Below are 19,863 nucleotides of genomic sequence, written 5' to 3'. Positions count from 1 at the left end.
CCCGCGGACTGCTGCGGCTTCCCCCGGCGGCCGGTGGTGTGGTGGTGACACGACACGGCGCCGCGCAGCAAACAACTAGTAATAAAAAGTGTACTGTTCTCTTTTTCCCACCGCCACCACCAACACCGCGTCGGCTCTTGGCTTGTCGACTCGGCGCGTGCAACAGACTCGAGAGACTTGACCCCCGCGCCATACGCGGCCAGCCGACATGACTTATTGACTGACTGCTCGGCTCGCGCCGGCTGACGCAGAGCAAAGGGTCGCCCGCTGTAATTAACGCTGTAATGCGCCAGCCCCGGCCGAGCCCCACGCGACGTCGCACACGAACGAAAGCGCGGGGCGCCTATCGACGACAGCGGCGGCGAGGAGGGGTCGAGAGGTGAGGTCCGGCCGGTCGGGTCCGGTCGACCCACGCAGCGCGGCCACCGCGACGTCGTCGCCTGGTCCCCCACGCACCAGAGCGCGGTGCAGAGCTGCACATGTCATACGCCTCGGCGCCGATTCAAATTCAAATTCCCCGCCAATGCCTGGCAGCACGACGCGGGCTCCTCGCACTTGGGCCTCGGCCATCTGGGCCCGGCCGCGCCGCCAGGGCGTTATGCGGAGGGAAGGAACAAGAGTGTGACCAGAACTCCCCTCCCCCGAAACAATACACACGAGAACGCGTGACAGTCACGAAAACATATAATCATGATCGTCGTGTAAACGTCGCACACAGCCTTACACCGAGCGTGCGTGTGCGCGCCTGCGATAACAACTCTGGGAGGGAGGGGGCTGCGATAGCGCGCAGTAAGAGCGAGTACTTGTATTGTCCTCAATGCTTTTGTGCCACATACGAGCGTACGCCGCGCGGCCGGGCCGAGGAGCGGCGCCACAATATTTAAGCCAAGTCTATTTCAGGCCCCCGAGCCGAGCATGGTCCTGATAATTATTCGCATTCGCTCCTCGTAGAGGATTAGCTCAGCCTCTTCGGCATGGGCAGCGCGTCGCGGCGGGCGGGGCCGGCCCGCCAGACACAGCAGCTGCAAGGGGCGCAAAGTGGGGAGGCTGGGCTTGGCGAGTCTCGCCGCGCAGGGGGGGCTCTCCGCTCTCCCTCGGTCTCGTCCTCGACACAACTGCCGCTGCTTCTGCTTTGCTAACACTTTGCCGCCCGCCTGCCAAAATAACTTGATCACCGAGTACAGGAGGACGCGACGCGCAGCGATCAGCCCAACAATTTAGTCGGCAGATCATCAAGGACGGCAGACTGTCGGCTCCTATCGGCCAGCCGTTTGTTTGCCCGACTCCGAGGCGCTAAAAGTAGAACATCCGCGCGCAGTTCTAACCGTGACGGACGCGTGCCGCCGCTGTACGATAACGCCATACAGAGTCACTGAGAGTGGATTAGACGGCGCTCGGTGCTGCCTGCGGCGTAGTCCCGGAGTCCCCTGTATACGTATATGTATACAGCAGCTCACAGTCACTGAGCTCTGGGTATCTGCGTGGCCGTGCAATGTTTGGCCGGAACACACACACGACGCCGCACCACACCACACAACAGACCACAGGCTGCACTAGGCGTTAATGATACGCTCGACATCGCCGCCCCACCTCGACGGGCGACAAAGAGACAATCGCGATGATTGGCAGTCAATCAGAGGTCCTGAAGAAAGTCCAATTGACTGGTGTGGGACTTCCCCACCGCTGCTGAAAAGACAATGTCGTTGATGGTCGGCTTTCTTTCCTTCCATTTCTTTTTTTTTCTTCAGTGCGCGCCAAACACAGTTGGTGGTGTGAAGGTAGAGGGGTTTTTCATTTGGCTTGACAATAAGCGCTCGTCGGTCGTGTCGCTCGCCGTGGCGCCGGGGCCCCGCCGGGCCGCGCCGTCGGCTGCCAGGGGCGGCACTAGGGCTAGTGGGGGTGCGGGGGGAGGGCTTTGAGTGTGTTTATCGGGTCTGTCAATCCGCCCAATGATTGATGGTTTTATGGAAAAGACTGCCGCGTCGATCGAAGGAGTCGCCCGCCACCGCAGCCTCAACCCCTGCACTCACTGTTGTGCAGGGGTCCCACCACCTTCACCTTCAAAACAAAAACAGAGGGCAGAAACGAACAAACGAATTTCAGAGGTCATATAACAGTGTTGTGAGGACTTATTTCGTTTTGATCGAGCGTGAGTGATGCACGCTGGCTCATTCGTGTCATTCCCTCGTCTGTACCTTCCGCGTGTGAGTAACGCCCCCACCCCACCCCCCGCATACATTTAAATCCATTTCGAGCCACGCACGCCACGCTGCCGCGCGGGTCGCGACCGACCGAGCGAACCGGCTGCCGGCGGGGTAGTGTACCGGAGAATAATAGAAACAAATAAAAGCACTAACAGGTGAGGAGCACGGCACGCTAGCCGCTGCAACCGCTGCAGCCGCGAGGCAGTGAGAGAGACTGTGGGGGAGATAGGCCCCATCGACAAAGTGTGCCCCCGGGGCTGGCGCGGATAACGGGCCGGACAATCTCTTTGCCCTCCATACCATTCCCATAGCCCGGCCCGCACCTACCACTGGCCCGAGCCTCTGTCACAACAGAGCTGACACATGGTGCAATGGGTGGATTAAACCTAGGGGGCCTGTGGCCTCACCAAGAGAATATGTAAGTAAAGCAAAGCATATACCAAGAAATTTATTCTTTGATACCCCTCATAAAATATATATCACGTCATGTTGTATGATTAAGCCTTAAAAAATTTAATTTATTACTTCCTTATTATTACACTTACGTTTCTGGATAGGTCTCTAGCTATGCTTTGATTTATTGGGGGTAATCTTACAGATGTTGCAAGGCAGCCAATCTGAATGAAGTTTCAAAGCTTTGCTACACTCAGCTAAACACCACCAAAACCACATAAGAGCTGAAGTTAAAAGCCAAAGGTCTCCTCATAAGTGGCAAAAGCTATCTCTTTATGAAGAACTGTCAAATATTTTAGCATTTGCTGTTGAATAAAATATATGATCACCATACAAAAACTCAGGAACAAGCTATGATTGTTATAAAATGAAATCTGTACATGAGAAATTAAATGGTTTCATTTTACAAAATTTGAAATTCATACTTAAAAATGATGTCAGTCAAAACCAAATAATTGTAACAAAGAATTAAATGTGGTTCAATAGTTCCCAAGCTTAAGGTTAACACGTTCAGTGCAATGGGACCACAATGTTAAACGCACTTTGGTGGTGGTTTGTCCAACCCCCACAATATACAGCCGCATTGAACGTGTTAACAAGAGGCATAACAAATATTTGAATACAAAATATTTTTTTTTAGTAAAAGTTGTAACAAGACAACAAAAACCAAACAACACATTCCGACATAATAGTCACAGTAATGTGGAAGCAACATCTGATGCATTCTGCTAGTTTCCGCCAATGACAAATCCCCCAGCAGAAGACAAAGGAGGGGCGACTCCCACTGAACCAGGACGACACAAAGGCCGTAGCGCCAGGCGCCTGGATGGTGACACCGCGGCGCGCGGTGTGCGGCGCCGTGCCTTGCCGTCCCAAAAGGGAAAGTTTGACAGGACTGCGCGCGCCGCATCTTGCCGCAGAGCCGAAGGTTCCAGCAGATGACAACACGGCGGGGTGACCAGATAAGGTTATGGTCGCTTTGTTTACAAGGGTTGCCCCGCCCCTGGCGAGCCCCCGCCCCGCCGGCGGGCCGCGCCAGCCGCGCACTCACCTGGGAATGCAGTTCGGAGGTGTGCGGTCCACTTCCCAGGTGGCGAATAACTTCATGGGCACGGGCTTGGGCCCCGCGACCAGGCCCGGGCCATGGATCTGGGCCTGGCCCACCAGGGCGAGAGGCAGCTGACGGCCTGCCACCCCGCGCTCCGCCATCTTCCCGCTGTGCTCGTCGTCCTCTCACGGGAAAGGCGTGCGTTCACACGCGACACGCGACCACGCGTCTCGTCACGGGCGCCGAGCGCATCAGGGCCGTCACGTCGTCGGCATCCTTGTCACCCGTAGCCCGCCCCGCGGTTCAAAACGCGGCCCCAAAACACCCTCTCGCCGAGTGTGAACAAGCCGCCGTAGTCTCTCAGCTCGGTGGCGACAGAAGAAGAGGCGGAGCAGAGAGCGCTGCGAGCGCCCCGGGCTCTCGGCGGAACTGAACTGAACTCCCGCTGCCTCTGCAGAGAGAGCGGAGCGGGCGAGAGAGGCCCCCCTCCATTCGCTCCGCGCGACGCGTCTGCGGCGGGAGAAAATCGGTTATCTCCTTCGCTCTGGTGGGGCCGAGCGGTTTACCACGATACCCGTCTTTGTCTTGCGCACTCTCTCACCCATCAGTCCCCCGCACCCCACCCCCAGCATGCTCTCCTTCACTCCCGTTGTTGGCGGTGCTCCACGGTGTCAACAATCACTTCCCTCGTACAGCAAGGCTAGAAAAGCATGGCGAGCAGGGCTCGCTACAACAGCAATCACACTGAAGTTGTGCTTGTCCGGCTTGTCCGGCTTGTCCTCGTTCAGAACTTTGCGGCCTGTTTGGCATCCCCCGAGCCGAAAGTTGCTGAGTCCCTAGCGGCAGCGAAGCTGCTGGACACCCCCCGTCCAGCAGGTCTAGAGACAGGGAAGACCGAAGACTGCTCAATGACAAATACACATGTCACCAACTTAATAAGATAAATAGAGGGGTAGAAATGCATTTAAAATGTAATGTAACTGCAGACATGAGGCAAAACAGCAGCAGCTAGTGGAAACAGGAAACAAATTTTATTTTATCAATAGTAAAAATATTTTCAACACCAGATTTAATTTGAGACATTTTTCAATGCATGGACGACACATAAATTGTACTGTAATTTGTTCTGAAGATTCGACCACCCACTATGCTGGCTAGATATTATTTCACTGATGAAGGATTTCAGTTCATTTCTTTGAGATATTGTATCACCATGAACTTTTAAAAAGAGTCCAAGATATGCTTGGGCAATTTCAAAGTCCTTATGTGATTGCAGAATAGAGTTGATCATTTTCATGAACTTGAGTAAAAGTTCAAATGAACCTCCACCTTCTGGAGCTAACTGGTTGATTTCAATATCAATTGCAGCTGGACCCATTTCTTTCAACTTGGAAAAGGCTGAGGAATAGTCCTTGTCACTGCATTGGTTGAGGGATTTTCCAAATGCTGAAAGGGATTGCATTGCACTTAGGTCTAAAATTTTGGAACCACCCTCTCCTTGGCTGATGGCCCCTGACAGGTCGAACTCAAAATCTCTCAGAGTCGGCAAAGTAGGCAAAAAGAAAGGGGCTGCTTTTGGTGCCTTTGGAGCCTCCTTAGGTTTATTCCTCTTCTTTACAAGATCAATATTAAGTAAATTCTGCCATCTATAAAAATGAAAGTAGATAAAAGAATCAAAACAAAGTTTCCAAAAGGGGTAAAAGTAATTGATAGTGTAGTTCGTACCTTGAATTTGCAACTAATGAAAGAGTAATGAGGTCATCAGCCAATTGATCTGGAGAAGTGAACTCAGGTTCAACATCATCCAGAGGCAGCTCCTCTCCCTGATGGGTAGCTTGAAGTTCATCAGTGGCTGAGGCTGGTAAGTCCATCTGCATAATTTAAAGAGTTCAGGAAATAGTAAACAGTTACAGCAAGAAAGATATTTAAAAGTTCTGAAAATTAAAAATTTAGGGCATACAACTGAAATTGCATCCAACGAAGAGGAAAGTGGACGAAGAGATATATGGGAAAACAGAGTCCGATTTGACCACAGATAGACTCCAAGTTGATCAACATGGGTCGTGGCCAAAAATTCACCAGTAGGTGAAAAACTTAAAGATGTACAAGCAGCATCCACCTGACACAATCAAAATTGAAAAAATTAAATGGATGTAACACACTAGAAAATTATCATTGATCACAACACCAGTCTCCCTTTGAGATAAAGTACCTGGAAGATATCAATGAGTTGGGAGGAAGGTATATCCCAAAGCCTGACAGTACAATCCATTGCAGATGTTACAAGCCATCTTGAGTCAGGAGTATATGCTGCATCTGTTAACTGAGCTGTGTGACCAGAAAATTTTCTGACAATGTTTCTTGTATCTATATCCACAATTACAATAGAGAAGTCTTCTAGTGCAACAGCTAACATGGCACTTTCATGATGAGCATGGAAAAACGCTACACATTCATCCACATGTATCTTTGACAGCAATGATTTACCTGGAAGAACAAAATCACGTGACTCATTACTACAGAAAGTTGGAAAAAAAGAAGCTTCAGAAAAAGTAAGAGATTTTACCTGCTTCTTTGAAATTCCAAAATTTGATAAAGGTATCACTTCCACCACTCACAACTATCTGGTTAAGACCATCTGTGGCAACTCCACGAACAGCCCCATTGTGAGCAACTGGATTACCATAGGTAGCACGATGAATACCTGACTGAATATTGAAACGATCAACGTGACCTGAACTGTACCCGATAACAACAAAATTACCACACTGAGTCAAGCACAAACATGTAGCAGTAACTTTTGGTGCTTTGTTTTTACTCTCATTGGGTTTCTTCTTTAACCTGTCTGGTACTAATTTAAGGCTGCCCATTTTCACCTTGTCATATGACCATGTCGTAACAACATGAAGTCCTGAGTGGATTGCAGCAATATTATCCCACTCTTTTTCCCGAGTAGTTTCACATGTGAAGTCTACTATCGGTGGCATTTTGCAAGGATCACTTGAAGCTCCTTTTGTCTTTGATAGTTTTCGGTTATAAGAAGCTCTTCCTAAGCTCTTATTAAAAGTTTCAGTTTTTGTAGAAAAAATTCGGAGAGAAGAATCACCACCAGCACTTAAAATATTATGGCCATTGCTGCCATGAAATCTTATACAAGACGGAGGTGCAGTGTGACCTTCCCTAATTCGAAGCAGACGAGCTCCACCATCCGGTAAATCAAATATCCAAAGTTTTACACTGTTGTCTGCTGATGATGTGACCATCAAAGGTTCATTGGCCAGACATTGGAGGCCTGACACTCCTCCACTATGGGCACGCAGCTGTGAGACAACTTTTCTTTCTTCAAGATTCCAAAACACAACATGGCCTGATAAACTACCTGAAGCCATAATTGGGTTACCATCAGTTCGGAAAGACAGGCTCGTTACTAAGCCCCAATCTTGAGAAAATTCCATGATAGTCTCATCAAATTTCAGGTTGTGCAATTTGATTTGACCATTTGCCAAGCCAATTCCAACAACATCAATAGCAGGAGCCTGTTCTAAGGCTGTCACAGCAGAATTCCAACCAGAAAATGTATAGACTAATTTCGAGGTACGAATATTCCACAATTGTAATGTGCCCTTTTGGCTCCCTAAAAGAATTTTGTTGATATATGTACTGGGATGCAAGGCAGTGGTGATGCTAAAAACTTTGCTGTCAAATGAGAGTTCTAGGTACAATGATTCGGCCTTAACATCCCAGACCTTTAAGTTGCTGGATTCGTCCACAGATACAAGATGCGGACCAAAGGGAAGCAGAATGTGCACAGGATGTTCATGTCCATTATATGTGTGAGCTAGCTCTGCTCCTCTGCGCCAAGCATAGATGACATTTTCGGAAGAAGTGTAGACATGGTAGGTATCGGCTCCCAAACATGTTATTTCGGATGGGTGTTTCGAGCAAACACTGAGTAGAGAAAAGTGAGAGCATCCATAAGTGTGAAATGCTCTTCCAGTGCAGGTCACTATTAAGTTCTCCTTCCGTCTCTGGATGTATCGAACAACAAGAGGAATATGGTTGCTCACATAGCCCAAGGCTCTATTTTGCAGAAAAACACGACTTCCAGTAGGCATTTTCAATGTCTTGAATTCTTCACACTATGTTACTCGGCTTTAAAAAATATAACCTCACCACCCACAAGGATAACACAGCGACAATGACGATTCTCTTTAACATTTGCGGGAATATTTAACGGAAGAGATGAAAATACATCTTTGATTCATAGAGAAACGTTTAGAAACTTAGGGAGACCAGAAAATATACTTCGTGCCGTCGAAATTCAATCTAGAAGCTGACACATGTGGTCCGGCATGTGCGCCATGTACGTTCCGGGAACGCCTCGTCGCGGCCCCAGACCCACACTCGAAACCTCTACGGTCTGGACCCAACTTCCCCCACCACCGAAATTGGGTATAGTCCGCCACATGTATGAGAAATATAGTCGGCCCACTATTACTTTACCGTTCGGAAAAGGTCACGTGACGGGCCCGAACGCCTTCTAGGCCAATCAGAAGCCTCGTCGGTGAAAAGCCGAACGGTAAAGTAATCGTGGGACGACTGTAAAACAAACAAATTCTTCACAGCAGACAGAGGAAATAATTATGGTACAAATTTGACGATAGTATGTTAATACGCATCGGAAAAGTATTAATTACGGTTATCGCAATATTGGAACATCTTGTTCTCAAATGAGGCTCTTCACAAACCATGTTTAGGGTGAGACCGGTGGAACACTTGCCCTGACCATGGGGCACATAACCTATTCCAGCGTTCTTTATACCACTCATTATTAATGAACGCAAATGCGGAATCGACTAAAAATTTGTTTCTAATAAATGTAAAAAGACTGCAATTGGGAGAATACTTTAAGGTAAATTTCCTCTTTAAATTTTAGAAGCTATGTGGGTTATTCCTGAGCACATCAGCAGAACCGCCAAGTGCACCAAAGCCACAGTCATTCGTAAAACTATATTCGTTAATTGCGTGAAAAATACGGCATAACGTTAAAAATGTCTCGAACTAATCACCATGAGAAATCAGCTCACCAATCATGTCATACATTTGATTTTCCTTAACTTTCCACAGTTTCCAACAAATTTGCAATTTTTTGCAATTTTTGAAAAATTATTGATTTTTTAATGGGCGTCGGTGGAGGTTGTTGTAATATGATGATTCACCAAATTTGACCCCAAAAACATCAAAATTGGCCAAGAAAACTCATAAAAACACCCACCCGAGGACACCCTTTTCTCGGGTTTGCAGGCAATTTACGCCCAAACTATAGTTCTGACACAAAAATAGTTCAACAACAACATTTTTCAATTCAAAAATCCTATCAAATAAACTTAATTGCACATATGTGCACCCAATGGTTGTCAAAAACAGTTTTCTGTTCCGCCACCTCGTCACCCCTATGCCCAGAGCACATCCTTCCCTCGACTTGAAAGCCCGAAAGTGACTTTTCGATGAAACTCAGATATGACAAAGAATGCGGTTCTGAAACTTTTATGAAACGATAAAGGAACAAATTATTGTCACTTTCAACTTTATAATATTCTTTGTAGGTCAAATAGTTTTACCGCAAATATCATTTTAAAAGTATGGTATGCTGCTGTGCGGGTTGCCTACCCATTCTTCCCCTAAGGCGCCATGCATGGCAGTCATGTCACATTGAACCCAGAATAACCAATTTATTGGGCTGAATTCCCACGAGGGTCTTGAAAAAGTGTAAATATTTCGTTTTATGGCATACCATACGCTGAAATTATCGTGATAAAGACACCAAGACAAGCGTAAGTTTCCATTATAGTGCCCCATTATGTAAGTGCCCTGGATCAGTACAATCAAGAGTTCCAAATTCCTTGGGTTTGCCGATTAAGGATCATGTGAAATTACAATTTTTCTGAGTTTTTAAAGTGTTTATTTTTTCATTTTTTTTTTATTTTGGAAGACTTTATAGTTTAGACTAAAACTGATTGAACCAGAAAAACACAGCCACTATGTCCTAGACGACCTGCGAAATTGATTGTGTTTATGTTTGTAACATTCGATCAAGGAGATACCTCAATCTTTTCAAAAACTACTATATAATCAGGCATCATAAAATTTCATTATTTTTCAATTACAAATGGAACTATGACGAGCCAGTAAGCCAAATGACACCTGCCAACTTAAAACTTACAGGAAAAAATGTCAGAGTGACTAAATTGTCGTAAAAATTAAAAGAATCATTTGACGTCAAATTGATGATCTATCACCAATTTATATATTTTTATATTTTTGACCTGTCTCCGTCACTTGGGCAGAGCAAAAGCAACGAGGCAAAGCAAGTTTAGTAGCAAGCCCTGTATCGTTCAAAGACTAGAATGCAAAAGTGTTCCCTTGAGTTAGATTACAAAGTATTAGTAAAGTTATATTGTAGAATTTATGAGCACAGTGAATTAATATTCTAGTAGTCAACGACTAGTATAAGATTTTCATTGTGGAGTTATTATCAATGCCACCATACATGACTTTCAATAATGACGCCCACTGCTTCGACACAAACTTTGAAGGCACATTTTATGTTTACCTGCAAATATTTCTCATTTACGTTTTGCACATACTGAGTTCACAATGATTTCAGGCTCTAAAATATTATCTTCGGTTGTCAATAAAAAAAAACAGTACCTGTGTTCATGGTTTCCTGAAATGTTACCCTCTGTTTGTTTTGTTGGGAGAAAATATATTATGTAGTTGAGCATAATATTAATTTAGAACATTTCGCTAATTCATCTAGAGGACTTGTGATACTTTCTTTAAAGAGGAAAGTAACTCGGCTAACTTTATCACTTTGATTTCATCACGTAGGAATTATTTTAAATTAAAAAATGGTTTATCACAACTCTGAATTTAATTCCAACGTATAATCACGTCGCTTGCAGGTTGTTACATTTCAGACAGCAAAGTCCTAACTCCAACAGGAAAACTGGGAAAATAATCCAAGTAAACAAGAAGTAAACGAGTTGTTGTGATGTGATCCACCTGGATCCACGGTCCACCATTCCGCGTTCGTTTAATTTTTCATAAGCGTAGAGGAGAATATACTTTACCCCCCACCACCACGTTTGGGGCCAGCCCCATGTTGGTTCGAGTGTGGGTCTGGGGCCACGACGAGACGTTCCGGTTTGTTATGCTACGCTGGCTAATGTATTTGCCATACTTTTTTTTATTACTAAATTCGAAATTTCTCATAGAGACACTCGCCCACCCTTCATTGCCCTTTATTTCAAAATTGGAATAAAAACATTTTTAATTCGTGTCAAAATTGAAACTTTGAGGAAAACTGACATACAATCAAAATATTGGAGGCACGACAACTTTCAACTTTATTTAAAAACTCCTGCCGGTTATGTTGATGTTGTCAGCCATGGTTTACCGACTGTCAGATATTTGTTGTTTTCATAACAAACAAAACAAAACAAAACATAGCAAAACAAAATTTGTTTACATCTGTTCTGATCCTGATTTCCAAAACCAAAAAGTCACTCTCACAAGTTCAACAAATCAATCATATAAGGAAAAAAAAGGGAATACGGTATATTTCTTGAGATACCGTAACAAAATGTGTGATGGAAGAATTCCAGTATTATTTGGTATACTTTTGTCCTCTCCAAAAGCTAAAAATCAATGTTTGAAGCCATGAAACTTGTTTTCTAATTGAAAAAAATCGAGAAAAACTGTTATGGGGATGACAAGTTAATTTAACCAAGATATGTAATCTTAGAAATATCTTACGTGACAAGTAGTGCACCTGTAATGATGAACATTTAACAGTGTGTTCTGTCCTATCTGTTAATTGCCTCCAGTCAAACAACTTTCTTGTTTGAACAATTATGAATTACTCTTGAAAGGGCCTTGGGTTGTGGTATTAAATTGCACACTGAGAAAATGGATGACTTGGATCGAGAACTTTTCAGCTCATCTCTTAAGAAACTCAATCCGTCTTCCCTAAAAATTTCTAAGAGTGAATTGGGTAGGTTTTCATCTTTTCACACAAATATTTGCAGTGTAGAAAATTAAGACAATATCTGAACTTACATTTTAATTTACACTTCATAGATTTTGATGAGGAGGATCCTCTTCGTGATCTTCTGTCATCAAGTGGTGAAAACACACCTGTCAAAAGTCTACCTAAAAAGCTGTCAGGGAAGGAACCAATCACTGACCTTTCTAAGCATGATTCAAAGAGTAAACGCATTGCTGATATCTTTGGCATTGATGAGCAAGAGGTGAATGTTACACTAAAAAGACAGTATAAATTTATATATTATTTTTTTCTTACTATATTCCATCTATGCAGGCGCACAGCCCTAGGAGTGCTGCAACTCCACCAAGATCTGTGATCAAAAATGAAGACCCAGGCGATTGGTTGGGGCTCAAAGCAGAATCAGATGTTATAGATAAAAAGATTGAAAGCCATACTAGCAAATATGAAAATTTTGCACTGTCCAAGGTTCCAAATTCTCGTCCTTTAACAAAAAGAAATAGTCAAGAAGACAACATTTTAGTGTCACAAGAAACAAAGGATGTCCCCAAAACAATTGATGTTTCCAAAAAGACTACAGGATTTGCAGCAGCAGATGATTTCCTCACCAGAAATATACCAGCCAGAAAAAGTGTCAATGAGACCAAAAAATCCAGTTCCATTTTGAGCACTTTTATTTCTGATTTTGGTTTGTATCTCTCTGTGATCTTTCAAATTAAAATTGCAAATACAAGATAGCTTTAGACATAGCATATTTACGGTTGCAGATAGTAAACCAAATCCTCAAATAGAATCATTTACAAACAAAGGGTTTGAAAAGGACAGTGCAAAAAACTCATATACACCCTCTGCTAGTCGTGAACCACGTCGCAGCACCCAGCGGAGGGGAGGAGATTTAGTTGACCCACTTGGACTGTTTTCATCATCTAGGTAATCACTTCAAGCAATGCGGTGGAAAATTAAAAATGTTATCATTGCACAATATTTTAATTGTTTCAGAGGAGAACCATCAGAACCAACAATATCCTCAGATACAGGGCCTGCTAAGAAAGAAGATGAGTCACAGTTAAGAAAATCAGGCATATCTGGCCAAGTTTTAAACTCTGGTAATTATAGAGTATAGTTAAGATAAATTTAAGATTAGGAATGGTAAAATGATGATGTAGTACTTCCAGATCCAGTCCCCCAATGGCTTGAGAGTGCAACTGTTCTTGCAGCATCCTCGACTCAAACACCCAATGCTGCAGATAATGTGCATAATTCAGGTATCTCCTTGTATTTCCCTATTTTTTTTTTCTAGAAGTCACCTCTTTCTTTTTTTGGTTTTTAAAACAATCTTCTAATTTTTAAGGGCACTCTTTAGTAATAGAGGAAAAACAATTACCTAAAAGTGATGCTGACATCTTGGCTGGTCTGGCTGACTTAGAAACTCTGGCTGGAGAAGCTGCAGCACAGCAGCAAAAAAGTTTACTGTCTGCACTGGCATTGAAGAGGCAAGAGGATAACCTTCTTCAGCTGCAGGCTCAGCAAGCTGCCTTATTGGCACAGCATGAACAGCAGTTAGGTGCATTAGTTCAAAGACAAGTGCAACGGCAGCAGCAAATGATAAGACAGCAAGAACAAATACAAGCTCACATTCAGGTATGGCAGATCTTAATTTTCTTTGTACAATCTTTTAGTGTTAATCATTACACAAGCAACTTTTTCTTGACAGGCCTTGATGGTGCAGCCTCCAGCTATTGCCCCAATTACATTGCCAGCAGCATTATGGAGCACAGCAGACAACTTTACTGGAAACAACGATTCACTTTTTATAATGAAAACTCCAAAAAAGGAAGATGAAAATGATCAAGAAATTATATCAGAGTTGAAGGTACAGTAACCAGTAACAACAATAAAATGTTAAAAATTAACCAATAAACCAAAAGTGTAATTTTTTTTAAAAAAAAATATTATTATTTTGTGTTAGTAACTAAAAATGTGACTTTACTGTAGGGTCAAGTTTACAGGCTTGAGAGGGAAAACCAAGATATGAGAACACTCCTAGAGAGTGAAAAGCAGAGATATAGTGATCAACTCTCAGATATGGAAATATTTTTTAGGTAAACTTTTGTGTATTCTATGTTTCTGTAATTGTTAAAATAATTGTTTTCATAAAATTAAACAAAATGAAAAATTTGTGCATCTCTCAATTAGAAAACAACTTGATGTTCAAGAAGATACAATGACAAAGCAAGAAAAACGCCATTTGTCTGAGATGGAAGCAACAAGGCAAGAGACTGCAATAAGAATAACTCGCTTGAAGGTAGGAAAAATTTTTCTAGTCATTATCACATGATAGATGAGTAAATTTTTTCAATTATTTCATATCAAGGATGAACATGAAGAAATATCCAAACAGCAAGCCCAACGTATGGCAAAATTACATGCAGAATGGCTTGCAGATTTACAACGTTTAGGTGAATTTCATCAGCAGGCTGTAGAAATGTTAAGGTCAGAGCAAACATCAGCAGTGGAACACTGGAAAAATTTACAGGCTGCTGAATTAGAAGCTATTAAGGAGGCTGGCTGCAATGCAAGGTTGGATCATCAATGGAACTAAGGGGAAACCCTTTTCTGACTGATAAAAGAAAAGAAATTGTTGCTTTTTTGTTGTTGTTGTTGTTGTTGTTGTCGTCAATCTCTTTTTTTTTTTTTTTTTTTTATCAGGTTACTTGAAAAGGCTGTAAAAAATATTGAGGAAAGTTCTGCCACTATTTTAGAAATAAAGCTACAGATGAAAAGGGAGGACCAAACTCAGTTATTAGAGAAAAAGGAGTCACTAATGAAACAAGAAATGCATCTCATAGGTAGGAAATGTAAATTTCTTTATAAAAAATGAGGGAGACATCTGTTATTTCTCATAATTTTTCTGCAGGTCTCAAAGAGGCACTCGAAAAGCAGACTGTTGCTCTTGAAGCAGAAAGAGCTTGTATTTCAACTCTGAGCCGTGATCTGGAATCTCATGTACTGAGACGGCAGCAAGAATTTAATGAAGAAAAAAAAAGATTTGAGGATAGAGAAAAGAAATGGGAGAAGGAAAAATTAGGAGCTATTGAACATCTAAAAGAAGAAAAGCAGCTCTTAGAGGTAAGTTTTGCAAAAAAGATTTTGAAGCAACCTGGATGATTTGAATAAGTGGATAATGTTTGGAAATGCATAATAAAGAGTTAAAGTTAAAAATTAAGCTTCCCATGTCTGGATTTCCTCACTTATATCAAACATGAAATACAGTGTTCCGAATATTCTCCTTGCAGAAACTACAGTTGGAAGCACATATGGAACTGTCAGAGTTGGGAGAAAGAAAGCTAGCTCTTGCTGCTGATGTTGCTCGCTTAGAAACTAGATTGAACATTCAGAGCACACACGCCAATCGAAATTCACAACAAGCAGAGCAGGTAATCCAAAATCATATTATAAAACAATGGTATCTGAGATGGTAAAAATTTAGAATGCCTTTGCCTCACAGATGGTTGCTGAAGCACGATCAACTCTTGAAGCTGCTCAGGAAGCTGGTAAAGATGTTCAAAAGGAGAGAGAGGAAGTAATGGCCCTGAAAATAAGTTATAATGCAGAGCACATGCACCTTCAAACCCTTAGGCAAGAGCTGCAGATAAGAGAACAGACAGTTAATGAAGAATTGGCGGTAATTAATAACATTTTATGATCAAACTGTGGTAGTTTGTCAGATGCATTGAACTCTAAAACTTGTTTCCTCATACCTTTTATCTTACAGAGAGCTAAAGCCTATAGAGAAGAGGGAACAAGTGCTTTAAATGAAGCTCGCAGACTAGAGAGAGAGCGGTCAGAGCATGCAACCGATCTAGCTCAGCGTCTGCTTCATTTAAAAGAGCGAGAAGATCGCCTTGCGGAAGAAAAGCTTGCTGTTACAATGGAATGGAAAAGAATCCAAGATTCTAGAGACAATTTTTACTGCTTGCGTTGCGAACAAATGCCAGGGACACCTCTATCTTCCTTCAAACATAAAGAGGTAACACTTTTGTTTCTGATACCACACATCAATTGTCATTTATCTCTTACCTTGCCAGTAATGTTACTTTTCCATTATAGAATATTGTTGATCCCCTACCCATCATAATGAAGCTAGAGGCGGAACAAGGTTTGGACTTTATCACTTTGGGCCAGCCCAAGTATCACTCATCTTTGCTGGATTCTGTTAGCCAGTAAAGAAGCATCAAAAGGGTGACAAAAATAATATCCAAATCAGAAAAATTTAATTTATTCTTTCAAGTTGACAACCAAGGGTGGATTTGACTAAGCTGGTTGCACTCCTTTTAAATTTTTTGGTTTGAAGTCAAAAGAAATGCTCCCATTTTGTGGGCAAAAGACAGTAGAGAAAGTGAAACTAGCCACCTGAGGGATGGCTTCTACAAAAAGATAAACACCTTGACGAGAGTGCATATCCCAGCTGACTTGATGATCAATCTGTACTTCAGCTGTCGGACCAGTAGACACAATACACTCTTCTTTTCGGTCCAGCACCCAATCCATCCACAATGCTATGCCATTGCAAGCACCCAATCTATCAGAAATGTAATAAGAATTTTTGTCAAGACTGTTCTAAAGAAATGACCAATAAAACAACTTGAAATGCAATTTGTGCAATACAAAGCAAACTTACCCTGAAATGTCCATTGATCCGGAACATTCGATTTTGTTTTCTGGTATGTTAGAATTTAGGTCAAGTTCCAACAGTTGAGTGGGCTTTGATAAGGCAGTGCATGGATATTCCCAGAGAGGTTGAGCTTCCCACTTGCAGTCCACTCGGTTGATTGATACCTTAACAAAAAGATAGATAAACTTCTGAGTTCACATTTCATTTCAATCAGACACTATTGAGAGTCAAACATTTACTTACATCAACTAGTTCATCAAAGCATTTCATTTCAAAACCTTGCACATTTTTAAGAGGAGCTCTAATTTTCCATAGGTCTTTGAATTCAACAGCCATTCCAAATAATTTGCCCTTCGAAGGTAATGTTACACAGTGATTGCTAATTAAGTCCTTCATTTCAGTTTTCTTGAACCAAAAATGTAAGTTTTCCCAGGGAAGAATGCTAGACATGTGATATGGTTCGCTCAAAATTAAATTAACCTTGAAAAAAAAATAGAAATTTGTTATACATGGGATCATCACTATCTATCTAATTAAACAGATGGTTTTTCAAATAACTCGGGCATAAACATACTTTTTCAGTTAAAGTTTCCTTTAAATCATCTTTTGCAATAGAAGACTCATCCAGAACAACAACTTTGCTATCTAACTTATTATGCTTAACATAATTTTCTAGAATTCGTTTCATTAGAGAACAGCTTTCAATACAATAAACCTAAAAGCAGAAATTATTGTGCAGGTAGAAATATATAGAGTCCTAGAAATAAGTTGCTGCAAATGGAACTGTTAATTTGATAGATAATAAAATGGAGTCATACTTTTTTGGCTCCTAGTCTTGCAGCAGCTAGGGCTATTAAGCAAGAGTCACCAATACTCAAACAAATACTTTCCACATCAACAACAGATTTTAATGCTTTCAAATATTTCAGAGTGCGCTGTTCATCATTGATCTGTCCAATTCTGGTGCGACTTAGAGAAGCATGAGCACTACAAATACAAACTGGGCGCATGTAATCCTTGTCTTTTAATCTGTGCCAGTTAAAAAAATTAAAGATAGGTCATCAATAGAACAATACCAATGCTAAAAAGGATAGATACTGTGATGGCCACTTACTTCAGGTCCAAGCCCAAATTAAACCACAAAGAATATTCATCATGTGAACTGATAAGTGTCAGCTCTTGCCCTTGTTTCACTGGTACTGGAGATGGCAAATAATATACAGCCTGCATCCAATGATCTCTCCAAGGAATTTCATTTGGGTGCTTAGGCTTTGATGGATGTGCCCAGAAAGGAGCACAGCTAAGGATTACCTACATCAACATTAACATTGTAAACATTTATCATAACATTTAAAATAAAAGACAATGAATACAATTTTTACCTCGCCTTTGGTGTCCATGACAAGGTCCCACCACATAAAAACTGCTTGGGCAAAGCCATTATTTACAGCTTTGAGAACCTGTACTGTCGATCTTTCTTTCACAATAGGGCTCCGTCCTGAGTAGTCAAATCTATAAAGGAATCATTTGACTTTAGTTAAAGATCCTTAAAGTTCATATGGATAATTAGATATACATTTTGAAGTGATAGTAAGTTGAGTCCAACACACCTAAAAACAGGCTCTGGAGATAAAATAGTTGTGAACAGATCTGGAGATAATTGACTCAACTGAATGTCATGAACAGCTGCAGCACCTGCACAACTTAATATATCTGTAGGAGTCTCAACCAAAATGTCTTTCTTGTCTTGAAGTGGTCTCAAGCTGTTCCATCTCCAGACCAAATCACTCTCTACAACCTGAGCATACACAGTAGCCGAAGATGGTACAACAATACAATCTTTCTGCAACAAAACCAAATATAATAAAATCTAATTCAGTAAATGCAAATAAAAATGAAATTACTGGAAAGATGCTTTTGGAATGCAAATATATTGAAAGAATATTCTATGAATGGTTCCTGAACTAATTCAATATTTAAAGACTTACTTCAAGAAGTTCTTTGTGAGCATGGCTGAAAGTAGCATATGCCCCTTCCCCAATTAGTTCTGTGTCGAAAACTTCAGTAACAAGTATGTTGGCCCTGTGTGGCAAATCACAACCTTGACCAACAGTCAAGGCAGTTGATCTCTTGGAAATAACTTTGATGCGGTCAGAAAATCCATTTAATTTTATGACTTCCTCTGCACATTTCCCCACAGGTTCAAAGGCCTGATAATGATAATAATATTAGTAATATTATGAGAACAAAATTGAGGCAAAAACAGGAAAACAACAACAACAAACAAACTGGATATTATAAATATACTAGTCCATGAAAGGGCTGAGGCTCTCACCTCACATGCAATGATTGTATCAGCTCCAGCTCTTGCTGCCATCATTGCAAGCAAACCTGTTCCTGTACCAATGTCCAAGACATGGGCTGGTTTTCCACTGGCATGCATAATCTTGATAGCAGATTCAAGGGCAATTTGGTATTTCACATTCTAAAAAACGGTGAAATAGAACAAGTAAGCTGAAGTTTGTTATTATATGTTAAGAGAAATGTGCACAAAACATTCACCTACCCTTTCGGTGTCATGTAGCATGTCTGCATATGAAGATCGAGCTATTTCCTGAGTGAAGTCATAGTCATCGTCATGCATCTCCCACTCCATTTTACCAGTTATTGGATTTGCCTTGTTGGTAAAGACACTCATAGCTTTTATCATAGAGCAGAGCTCAAATGAAAGATCCTTTTTAACTGACGCCAAACAGCGGAGCATGAACCTATGGACCAGAAAAGATAATTTTACAGTGAATAGTTGGCGTCACCGCCATGAATTAAGCAACAATTAAACAACTAAACGAAGATTACTAAGGCAAACTAGACTTTAAATCAACTGACGTAAATAACAGAACGTTTGTTGACACAATTTTGTGGTTATTGGGCCCCATGCAAGTGCTATCAAAGCGCGGAGGGAGGAAAATATTCAAGAGTCTCTACCTGACAAAGACAGTAGATAGAATCACTCCTTAAATGATTGCGATAGCTTACAATTTACCTGCTTGATTTCCCCCTTGTCTCAGTATTCAACAAATAACTTGGGTTTTCAGACGTGGTTTAAAAAAAAATACAACGCACCATTCAAGCAGAAAGGTGGCAGCAAACGTATCCGTCCAGCATGTACCAATCACATACTGTTTCCCGTTAGAATGCCAACAATGCAAAAGAAAAATATCTCAATAGCCATTATGTTTCTTAGAGAGAACCATCGAGTGCTTTATTTTTTCTTCGAAATTTTCGCAATTTCTCCACGGTTTTTACTCTTTAAAGAGCTATAGATTATTAATTATTAATTACATTTGCAAGCAAACTGCTTGAATGGGATTTCGGGCCGTGCACAGGTCGGGCACTTGCGTTTTCTTTAATTTCA

The 19,863-nt window shown here is 41.9% G+C and overlaps 4 protein-coding genes across 12 annotated transcripts in view; 1 reads left to right on the top strand and 3 right to left on the bottom strand.

Moving 5' to 3' along the window:
• LOC113212365 (phosphofurin acidic cluster sorting protein 2) overlaps positions 1-4,168 on the bottom strand; it is a 26,621-nt gene extending 22,453 nt beyond the window's left edge. Inside the window, exon 1 of one of the 2 annotated variants that reach the window (XM_026431033.1) lies at positions 3,709-4,168. In XM_026431033.1, the coding sequence (XP_026286818.1) occupies positions 3,709-3,866 (158 nt within the window). In that variant the 5' untranslated portion in view covers positions 3,867-4,168. The remainder of the gene's footprint in view (positions 1-3,708) is intronic. The other variant, XM_026431034.1, reaches the window with a different exon arrangement.
• A 546-nt stretch (positions 4,169-4,714) lies between these two features.
• LOC113212372 (WD repeat-containing protein 36) lies at positions 4,715-8,153 on the bottom strand. Its single transcript, XM_026431046.2, has 5 exons — positions 6,272-8,153; positions 5,918-6,192; positions 5,666-5,824; positions 5,431-5,576; positions 4,715-5,351 (listed from the first exon to the last, which is right to left on the bottom strand). Exons 1-5 carry the CDS (start codon positions 7,818-7,820, stop codon positions 4,775-4,777), a joined length of 2,706 nt encoding a protein of 901 aa, XP_026286831.1. The 5' UTR covers positions 7,821-8,153; the 3' UTR covers positions 4,715-4,774.
• A 3,475-nt stretch (positions 8,154-11,628) lies between these two features.
• Positions 11,629-16,029, top strand: LOC113212370 (myosin-9-like). Of its 5 annotated transcripts, none has more exons than XM_052272897.1 (17): positions 11,629-11,761; positions 11,848-12,017; positions 12,089-12,461; positions 12,541-12,703; positions 12,773-12,879; positions 12,949-13,038; positions 13,137-13,414; positions 13,488-13,646; positions 13,769-13,875; positions 13,970-14,078; positions 14,148-14,353; positions 14,483-14,622; positions 14,691-14,902; positions 15,070-15,210; positions 15,264-15,458; positions 15,549-15,803; positions 15,884-16,029. In XM_052272897.1, exons 1-17 carry the CDS (start codon positions 11,677-11,679, stop codon positions 15,998-16,000), a joined length of 2,907 nt encoding a protein of 968 aa, XP_052128857.1. In that variant the 5' UTR covers positions 11,629-11,676; the 3' UTR covers positions 16,001-16,029. The 5 variants fall into 5 exon arrangements, with proteins under 5 accessions (XP_052128857.1, XP_052128853.1, XP_052128855.1 ...); XM_052272893.1 differs by having other exon boundaries at positions 13,125-13,414; XM_052272895.1 differs by having other exon boundaries at positions 12,940-13,038.
• A 7-nt stretch (positions 16,030-16,036) lies between these two features.
• Positions 16,037-19,829, bottom strand: LOC113212369 (protein arginine N-methyltransferase 7-like). 4 transcript variants are annotated; one of them, XM_026431042.2, is made up of 12 exons: positions 19,572-19,829; positions 19,015-19,216; positions 18,784-18,933; positions 18,437-18,658; positions 18,059-18,291; positions 17,831-17,960; positions 17,563-17,759; positions 17,267-17,477; positions 17,023-17,163; positions 16,692-16,928; positions 16,455-16,612; positions 16,037-16,355 (listed from the first exon to the last, which is right to left on the bottom strand). In XM_026431042.2, the coding sequence occupies exons 2-12, from the start codon at positions 19,210-19,212 to the stop codon at positions 16,088-16,090; spliced, it is 2,145 nt and encodes a 714-aa protein (XP_026286827.1). In that variant the 5' UTR covers positions 19,213-19,216; positions 19,572-19,829; the 3' UTR covers positions 16,037-16,087. The 4 variants fall into 4 exon arrangements, with proteins under 4 accessions (XP_026286827.1, XP_026286824.1, XP_026286825.1 ...); XM_026431039.2 differs by having other exon boundaries at positions 19,492-19,637; XM_026431040.2 differs by having other exon boundaries at positions 19,485-19,630.
• Between the last annotated feature and the right edge of the window lie 34 nt (positions 19,830-19,863).

The sequence above is a fragment of the Frankliniella occidentalis genome, unplaced genomic scaffold (assembly GCF_000697945.3).
Source record: "Frankliniella occidentalis isolate FOCC.00 unplaced genomic scaffold, Focc_3.1 Scaffold229, whole genome shotgun sequence".
Lineage (NCBI taxonomy): Eukaryota > Metazoa > Arthropoda > Insecta > Thysanoptera > Thripidae > Frankliniella > Frankliniella occidentalis.
This window is presented reverse-complemented; position numbering and strand designations above follow the sequence as displayed.

What these genes read in the sequence shown, in the direction of transcription:
- LOC113212372 (XM_026431046.2), bottom strand. Translation starts at nt 7,820, where the DNA reads ATGCCTACTGGAAGTCGTGTTTTTCTGCAAAATAGAGCCTTGGGCTAT. An exon ending in TTGGAATTTCAAAGAAGCAG is followed by an intron (nt 6,193 to 6,271) that starts GTAAAATCTCTT and finishes TTGTTCTTCCAG; the next exon opens with GTAAATCATTGCTGTCAAAG. An exon ending in CGTTGGATGCAATTTCAGTT is followed by an intron (nt 5,577 to 5,665) that starts GTATGCCCTAAA and finishes TAAATTATGCAG; the next exon opens with ATGGACTTACCAGCCTCAGC.
- LOC113212370 (XM_052272892.1), top strand. Translation starts at nt 11,677, where the DNA reads ATGGATGACTTGGATCGAGAACTTTTCAGCTCATCTCTTAAGAAACTC. An exon ending in TAAGAATAACTCGCTTGAAG is followed by an intron (nt 14,079 to 14,147) that starts GTAGGAAAAATT and finishes TTTCATATCAAG; the next exon opens with GATGAACATGAAGAAATATC. An exon ending in ACAAGAAATGCATCTCATAG is followed by an intron (nt 14,623 to 14,690) that starts GTAGGAAATGTA and finishes ATTTTTCTGCAG; the next exon opens with GTCTCAAAGAGGCACTCGAA.
- LOC113212369 (XM_026431042.2), bottom strand. Translation starts at nt 19,212, where the DNA reads ATGCTCCGCTGTTTGGCGTCAGTTAAAAAGGATCTTTCATTTGAGCTC. An exon ending in CAAGACTAGGAGCCAAAAAA is followed by an intron (nt 17,164 to 17,266) that starts GTATGACTCCAT and finishes TTCTGCTTTTAG; the next exon opens with GTTTATTGTATTGAAAGCTG. An exon ending in GGATCAATGGACATTTCAGG is followed by an intron (nt 16,356 to 16,454) that starts GTAAGTTTGCTT and finishes CATTTCTGATAG; the next exon opens with ATTGGGTGCTTGCAATGGCA.